Raw genomic sequence first — 9,466 nt, forward strand, 5'->3', positions numbered from 1 at the left:
CATCCCCAGTCCTTTTCATTTTTTAATATTTATTTATTTATTTATTTATTTATTTATTTATGGTACTGGGGATGGAACTTAGGACCTTGCGCTTGCGAGTCAGGCAGCAGAATCACTGAGCTAAATCCCCAGCCCCTTCATTTTTTAATTTTTAGACAAGGTCTCACTAAGTTACTCAGGCTAGCCTCAAACCTGAAGTCCTCCTGCTTCAACCTCTTGTGTAGCTAGGATTACAGGATGTCCCTCCATGATGGCAGTGTTTTATATTAAAGGTTTATCTATAAGTAATTTTGGATGATGATTTGTTTGTCAAGCCATAATTTTAACAGGTTTCAAACAGCCAATTTAATACTTTCGTCTTCCATATGAGGAAGTAAATAATTTAAAAAATAGGACTTAAGCAGTTTTTCTTATAATTAAAATTTCATGTTTCAATATTAACACTTTGGTTTTAACTAAAATTGAAATAATACTAAACATATTACAAAGTGGTTTGGTATACATTTTCATTTCAGTAGTAAAACAGCACTTTTAATTCAGTAGATATAAGCCCAAATTTAAAAGAAAAGCTGAGACTGCAAAGACATATTCATATAGTGAGTATGTTCCTTACCTGATATAAAATCTAAGATTTTTATAGTACTTGGGAGGCTGAGGCAGGAGAATCTTGAGTGTGAGGTCAGCCTGGGTTATGTAAGTCCAAGTTTAGCCTGGACTACACTGTGAGACCTTGTCTCAAAAAACAAAAAACAAGTTTTTTTCACTCCAGGTCCAGTGTTTCCTACATACGAGTTGCTCCTATTCCTCACTTTTCTTTAAGTTGAGGTAAAATCAAAATAGCATAAACTGAGCCACACAAAGGTATAGAGCTGAATAGCATGTAGTGTGAGTCACACATTATTGCACAACTGTCGTTCCATCCAGCTGCACAACCTCACATCAGAAGGAAACCTGTACATAGGAAGCTGAATTGTTCTCTTTTGCCCATATCTTTTTTAGCTTCCTTATTTTACATCTGTGTGTAACCTAACTAAACCAGTCTCTTTTGCATTACTGTTTATAAGAAGCCACTGGTGTTCTCTGATGCCTTATCCAGTCTGTGTTTAAATATCAGAATTATTGATGATTTCTACCAAAGATACTTCGTACAAGAAAATTAAAGTTGTAAAGCGTATCTATATTTAAGGTAGACCAGACTCTAGAATAAGTGTAAATCTACTTAAAGCATGCCATAGTTATTCATTACACAAATATTTGTTGACTACCACAGATTTATAATTATGTAGCTTCTGTTAAACCTATACAGTATTTCTGGGTCTCTGATTGTAGATATGCTTTGAGATATTTGTAAAGGGCTTTGTGACATATTGTCACATTCAGCATAGAGAGCCCTTTGAGGATTATGGATGATTTAGTATGTGTACTGTTAGAATCAGTCCTGATGATTTTAAACCAGGATACTTTTTGTTATTAAATAAATTATGAGTTGTACATTTCTTTAACTCCTTTCTACTTTCCTACCTAATGAGTGAGGGCAGGGACATTACATTTGAGTCTAGATGTATCAGTTTTACTCTGTGTATACACATACTGTAACAGAAAGCATTAATACAGGCCAATATACTATTACTAAAAGTTCAAAAGAAAAAAATTAAATATTGAAATAACTAGGAAAGAATGAAAGAGATTTCATAAAATCCAGAGTTAAAATTCAATTTTCCTGTAAATTACAGCTTATATCATCTTCATTTTGATTATGACATAGGTACTGTTGATTATCTTCTCCCTTCTAGGGATATGTTATATATACTACATCTTTACCAAAATTCTGTGAGGTTGTCTTATTAACTTCATGTTACAAATGAGGAGTTAAGACCCAGAGATGCTAAGTAATTTAGCCAAGGGTGAGTACACAGTATGATAATTCTCCTGGCGCCCAAGGAATCCTTCCCATCTCCAGTGAATATCATTTAATGGATTACTAATACACCGTCCATTGGCAATTCTCTGGCTTAGCTGTGCTTCTTGACATTACAGTTATTTGTAAAAATTTCAGAGTTTAGAAGAATTTTAGAGATCCGTACCAATCTCAACATCTTCTCAAACCATTTACATGTTTTAAGAAATCACCATTCTTCAGGAACAGTTTTTATTTTATAATCATTTTGCTCTACTTTTTCTATAAGCCTAATAATAATGACTAAAAGTTTTGGGTTTTTTTAAATTAATTTTATCGGTACATTTTTGGTATGCAATTTAATAACATTCATCATTGGAGATTTTTACCTTTACATATTATATCTGGATTCATATTTTTTCCCCATTCCCCTGCCCTCCCTTCAACCTCTCCACCTCCCCCCCAAATTTATTAAATGAGCTGTTAGGCACAATACTGAGCATCTTTTATATATTTTCACAGTGTGAGACATACATGGAAGAGAAGGTGTGAAGCTTTGTGTGTTTTTGAGGGAACTGAACTCAGAACTTCTTACCTGCCTGAGCTCACAGGGCTGTATAGGGAGATGATGAAGCTTGAATCCCAACAGCTTGCTCTCTTACCACCATTTTTCTGTCTCCCGAAAGTGAACTATGAATCTCAGGCTCTTGATTTTAAATCAGACATTTAATACAGTAGTAGCTAATGATGAGAGACATTTTATTCACATGGCAAATAAAAACTGGTAGCAACTAAAAACTAAGCAGCAACATTTTCTGTTAATGACCTGGAAATGGAGTGATACGCTCCAAATTGATAGGAGTAGTTTGGTTGATTTCTTTGTGAAGTATAGCTTTTGTTCAGGGAATGCAGTATTGGTTGTGAGGAGTTGGGCTCCAGAAACACTTCATGAAGAACAAAGATTTTGCCTTTAAGTTTTACAAATATAGAGTATTCCAGATGTTATCTTCAGCACGTCTGTTTTAAGGAAATATAAGCTGCTGTTAATGAATGCTGTTTCCTCTTTTTATTGTATAAAAATTTCCACGTGATACTTTTAAAGTTGCTTTTTTAGCTTTGAGCCTCTTGGGATATCCACTGTAGAGAATTCCCAGCTCAAAATGAAATGAGTTTTATTCTTTCTTAAATTGCATACTTTATTGTGTAGTCTTGTTTATGGCCCAGGAAAATAGTGCATTTGTTTAAATCCTTGTTTTCATTTTTCAAAATTACTGGACTTTACATGAGCCTTCTTCTGTGTCCTCTTTTCCCTCATAGTGAACCCCTCTGCAAACTCCGAATTTGATTTATTATTTTTGCAAGACTGGAAAGTGTGCTTATCACTGTATTTTATAAAAAATAAGATGTATGAGTTTTAAATTTTTACAAATGAATAAATTTAAAATATCATATGAGGCTGTGTAAGTATATAACAGTACTCATTTTTTACTCATACTGATAAATCTTGTCTTAGAAATGTACTTTCTCTAATTCTATTGCCTGGAAATAAACACAGACTTATAAAGTAAATGTTCTTACTCAATATTGGCTGTCATTATTTATGACAATACCTACATTTAGTTATGTAGCATGTATTGATATTATTATAACCTTAATTTTTCATTCCTTAAATTTTACTTTAGATTTTTAACAAGGGATATCCTTAGGTTTTTATTTTTTAAAACATGCTTTTAAACCTAGTTCTCAATTTGATGCAGACACTAAATTTGGATCTCTATTTAAAAAGTATATTATTGCCAGGCATAGTAGCACACATCTATAATCCCAGCACTTGGGAGGTTGAGGCAGGAGGATCACTATGAGTTCGAGACCAGCATGGGCTACATAGTGACTTCCAGTTCAGTCTCAACTACATAGTGAGACCCTGTCTCAAAAAACCAAAAAAAAAGTATATTATTTACACGACCTGTTGCACCAAGCCCCACCTCTCAACTTAGATAAATGATATAAAGTGCCTGGTATTGCATCTGGCACATAACAGATTTTTAAGAAATATTCCTGTCCTACATACATGCTAGGTGGTTTGTTGTTTTCTTTCTTGCTTCCCTTGCTGTTTTCTTTCTAAACTTAGGGGATTTATATTTCACATTGTGTCACTCTATTAGAAGAACCTATTCTGCAATGGTACCACTTAAAAGAAATGAGACTTACTCTATTCCTTCAGTGACTCTGGACCACTGGAAAGAAAAGAAAGGCACCTAAGGGAAGATTTCCTTTCTATTCATTGGAGTCAGATTTTTTCCTAATGTAATACTATATTATTTTCCATGTGTAGATCCATTGCAAGCAAAGAAAGTCAGAAAGGTGCCTCCTGGTCTGCCTTCTTCTGTAAGTACCTTTTTTTTTAAAACTTGATGTTAAATAATTTTATTTCAAATAAATATACTGCATTTTCTTGTTACAAGGGTATATGCAATTGGTACCATTGGGCATACTTTACATGATAACTCTTTGCTGCTTAGCAAACTCATTGATTGAGATAAATCCACATTTAATGTTAGGCTTTTGGATTTCTCTGCAATGATTTGTAGCTTACTCATATGCTTCTATTCCATGTCTCTGTCATTTGAATTCCCCTCTTGGGAAGTAGACTAGGCCAGTAGCTGTCAAAGAAGATCTCCTGTACAGGTCTTTTGATGTTTAATTAGTCATTATGTTGCTGAACAGGAGGACAGACAGAGATTAATAGCTGAGAATCTTAGAAATTTACATTTGTAATAATCCCAATGGAGCTAAAGACATTAAGATTCGGAGGACATGTTCAGCTCAGCTCGCCTCAGTAGGACTGGGGTTATTAATATGCATAAATCATCGAGTCAGATGTTCATTGTGAAGCCCTTGTGGATTTTAAAGCCTTCATTAAGCCTTTCCTAACTTCAGCCTAGCATTGGGAAAGCTTTCAAGCAACTAGTTTGTTGATCTCTTTGCTTAAAAATATATCCCTTGAGAATAAAGGGCTTTGATGAAAAGGTTTGGTAGAACAATCATTAATGGCTGTGATAATCTAATATTATAGGGGAGTTTGTGCTATTAAATATGCTTTTGAAGAAGTAAAATTATTTGTAAATGAGCCTGTATCATAAATCCACCTATGATTTAAAAAATCTCTGGTACAGAGAAAGAAGAAGCTCCCCCGCCCCAACAAGTGAGGAGTGAGGCTGCTGGAGTGAGGCCCTTATGCCTTGTGAGGCACATCTCTTTGTTGTGTAAATGGGTGTTGGGCTTTTATTTGGCCACACTTAACTCCTGGGCGCAGGTGCTGCTGGGTGACTCCACAGCTCATCCAAGTATAGACTGAATGGAATATCCAGCTTGGCAAATAGTAATTTAGAAGGTGCAGCATGGATCTGAGCTTTTTATTTTGTATTAAGGCTAAAGTAGAGATATCATCTTTTTTATTGTTTGCCTTCCTTCTTTCCTATATTCTTCCCCAGCCTTCCCTTCTGTGTGATACATGAAAAGTCAAATTTGAAATCCTCTTTGAAGCTCAATTCCAGATGGATCTGAGTTTAATGCAGTCTGGGGCAGCTGTGCGCTGAACCTGCAGCCTACCTGGAAGGTTGGATCGCAGCTGCAGGCATTCTTAAAAGCTTTTGCTTACATAAGCACTTGTGCCCACTAGAGGCTGAATAGATGCTTGATAAACAAAATGAACACAATGCCTCAAATCATTATTCTGGAGGACAGGAATTTTTTTCAGCAGCAGCTAAAAATAGTTGGGTAATTTACATTTTAACAGTTGTATGCTATGCAAGGGTAGGTGGTTCAACAGCATAACAGATGATTTCTCTTAGATCAACAGAAATCATTAAAACTGACAACCGCTAAAACATGTAACAGTGCAATTTTCTTATAATTTATTACTATAATTCTATGGAAATAATAAAAGTTAAATTACATATTAATACTGAACTATATAGGTTGAAAAAATATTAGTAAATGAAAACTTTATCTCATTCCTTCATAGCCTGACATTAGTTTTAAGAAGCAGTACACTCTTAGTGTTTCACAGTTCTTGTGTTTTTAGAACAAAAAATTAAAATGGACAGACCCTGGACATTACCAGCATCTCTGCATTCCTAATCAGAGTAGCATGTCTACTTGAGCTCTTCTCTGTGCTGTCCCAGGTGTCCAGGAAAAAAAGAGCCACTGAACTCTTGGGAAACTTGGAGAACCATTAGGAAATGTCATAAGCCACACCTATTTCTATACTGTATTTTCTAGCTCCCTCAGTACACACTGAATGTTAACTAAGGTTATAACTTGTGTTTTGCATAATATATTTTAGATTAAATACTATGTTCATACGCAGGGTTTTAAAAGAAAATAAAAAAAAATTTAAGAACGAATATTTTGATGAGTAATAGCAAAATAACTTCAGAGAACATTTGTGATTAGACTTCTCAGTCCCTAAAACAAATAAGAATTTAAAGTTGTAGTTTTCTGTTTGAATGCTTTTCCTGAAAAAATATGCATTATGAATTATAAAAAATGGAATATAAAAATGAAGAGTATGTAAATTTTTTCATGATAACTTGAATACTTTCATACTTTCTCAAAATAGAAATTTGACAGTGTTTAGATTTCAGTAGTTTGCTGCTTTTCCTTTCACTTTAATTATCAATAAAATATATGTATATATATACATAATATACATTATACATACATATATGTGTATATATAATACATAAAATATCTATAAAATATATAATTATCTATAAAATATTTGTATGTATGCATAATATACATTATACATACATATATGTGTATATATAATACATAAAATATCTATAAAATATATAATTATCTATAAAATATTTGTATGTATGCATAATATACATTATACATACATATATGTGTATATATAATACATAAAATATCTATAAAATATATCTATAAAATATATAATTATCTATAAAATTTTTCCCTTTACTAATGAAAGTGAAACGTTAGTATCTACTGCTCATACTATAAAAACAATAGGCAGGGTTATTCAGCCTGCAAAGCATTGATAATCTTGTTCTTCACAGAGCAACTGAAAGATAACTTCTATTTGTGAATGAATGGGCAGTGAAGGTGTTTTAAACATTGTTAGAACAGCAAGGTCAGTAAGCTTAGAAGGAATGGTCTACCAAATCTGCCCAGTTCTGCTCAGGTACTGTTTGTATAGCCCCTCATCACTGAATTATCTAGAGGGAAATCTGAAGTTCCTTTTAGGGCTAAAGTTCTATATACTTACGCCTTGAAAACTGGCCAGGCTCAATATAATACTAAAAAGTATTGTGAGAGGGCCGGGGATTTAGCTCAGCAGTTCGGTGGCCTGCCTTGTAAGTGCAAGGACCCGAGTTCAATCCCCCGGTACCAAAAAAAAAAAAAAAAAAATTGTGAGCATATTCTCCTGATAAGAAGTAATATTTGTAAGCACAAGATTTTCCACTTGCTCTTCTAGACAGGTTGAAATAGTAGACATAATGGACTTTTGAAGCAACAATGGTAGAATGGTGTGTGGGTGCTGAGAATTAAAATGTATAGACATTATCATTGCCTTCAGAATATTTACCATGAATTAAGCATTCAGCAAATTACTTATATTGTCTGGCGACATAGGATAGATAGAACTAACCCTGCTTTGAAGATAGGGTAGAGATTGAAGTCAGATTTTCTCCCCTAGTAATTTTTTGTTTGTTTGTTTGTCTTGAGACAAGGTCTCACTATGTAGTTGAGACTGATCTAGAACTCACTATGTAGCCCAGGCTGGCCTGGAACTCACAGCGATCCTCCTGCCTCAGCCTCCCGGAGTGCTGGCATTACAGGCATGTGCCACCATGCCTGGCTTAATTTTTTTTTTTTTTAATGGAAGCTTTTGCGGCATATTTGGTAGCATCCTTTACAGCCTCAGTGTCATTCTGTTAGAGGTGCAGGACTTCCAGATATGAAGAATGGCATTGTTAGTTTTAACATCTTAGTCATTAATGTGTGTACATGGTAAAATAACTTGAAACTCTCAAAGACATCAGAAACTCACCCCAAATCACACATAAGGGCCAAGATTACAACCTAATTTAATAAGAAAGATGATTTTCTTTTTGAAGAAATTAAATGTTTTACTTATAAAATTAAATGTTTACTTATCAAATATATTGCTTAGTATGTTAAATTTAAAACGTAGTTTATTCTGTCAGTTACATTTTTATTGACCAGATTTGTTTTTAACTGCCCTATCACCATCTGAAAGGAAGATATTGTAGTAGAAAGCAGATTTCCTAATCAAGCAGATGGTGAGTTTTATCTAGCCTCTGCCTCTTTTTATTTTATAATGTTGACAAAGTTGCTTTGATTCTCTGAACTTGAAAGGGCTTTTTTAGTTGTTGCTGGCTTCTTTTGCTGTGCTGAGGATCCACAAAAAGGGCCTCTCTCGGAGCACACAAGTGTACTCCCACTAAGCTGCATCCCCATTCCTGCACCTCAGGTTTCTGTGGATAGGAGGAGATGATAATGCCTGTCCTATGCTGCTATGAGAGTGTTACATACTGAATAACATACGTAGGAAATGTCCCTTCTTTAATTTTCTAGTTTCTGCCATTACACCCTGAATTTTTTTTAATTTCATCTTTACCATATTTTGTTAAAAAGCAGGAAAAGTTTAAGAACAAAAAGAGGATAAATACAGTGAAAAAAAAATTTACTACACATGTATATGTAAAGTTACAAACTCACCTGGCACACAGTGAGTATGTGATAAACTGTAGCTGAAACTCTTCAGAGACCATTCATTTGCAGGAAAGGATCTTGCAAAGAGGAGAAACTTGTTGAATCACATTCTGCTGACTAGAATGTATGCTAATTATTTCTGCTTTCTGAACTCTTCAGGAGTGTATTTTTCCTCTTAATGTATGACCCTCTGAAACATTCTCAAATGGAGAGAAGTTTCTTTGTTCTTTGTTTCTTAACTTGGCTTTTGTATTTCCAAAAAGATCATTTTTATAAGCTTTAGAAGATGCAGAACTTGAAAATAAGAAGCAAGATTTTAATCACTTGAAATCTTCTACAGAAAGTAAACACTTAAATTCCAAAATGCCTTTCTAGCCCAAGTACCTAAAGTTGTATTCTTGTTCCATAGCATTTGAAAAAATTTTTCAACATGCAGTCTTACCCATGTATCAAAATGGCATATCTTCAGTGTTTTAAATATTAACTGGTTTGCAGTCCTGTGCATAGGCTGAGTATACCTTTTTTGCTTTTAATCAAGTGTCATGCTCTCTTTGTCCTGTGTTTTAAAGTGCATGTATATCTTCCCACAGAAGCTGTTATTATAATTTCTTATATATTATAACTCTCACAATAGTTCTTTTCAACTCTAACCCACCTTCTCCATCAAGGAACTTTATTTCTGAGATGAAGAAGATGAACTTAAACCTCACTTTTTCTTGTGTTGAGGCAGACAAGGAGTTCTGTGGCATTAGAATTAATAATTCTAGTTGGAAATGGTGCTTTCTCTTAAAAATTTTG

The 9,466-nt window shown here is 34.0% G+C and overlaps 1 protein-coding gene across 5 annotated transcripts in view; it reads left to right on the forward strand.

Annotated features, from left to right (window-relative positions):
* The window catches only part of Tcf12 (transcription factor 12), a 363,012-nt gene that overhangs the window by 286,526 nt on the left and 67,020 nt on the right, over positions 1-9,466 (forward strand). For all 5 annotated transcript variants that reach the window (XM_010641272.1, XM_010641271.1, XM_010641273.1 and 2 more), the window contains exon 7: positions 4,233-4,285. In XM_010641272.1, coding sequence (XP_010639574.1) covers positions 4,233-4,285 — 53 coding nt within the window. The remainder of the gene's footprint in view (positions 1-4,232; positions 4,286-9,466) is intronic.

Source organism: Fukomys damarensis, unplaced genomic scaffold (assembly GCF_012274545.1).
Source record: "Fukomys damarensis isolate Sample0158 unplaced genomic scaffold, DMR_v1.0_HiC HiC_scaffold_25, whole genome shotgun sequence".
NCBI classification, from domain to species: Eukaryota; Metazoa; Chordata; class Mammalia; order Rodentia; family Bathyergidae; genus Fukomys; species Fukomys damarensis.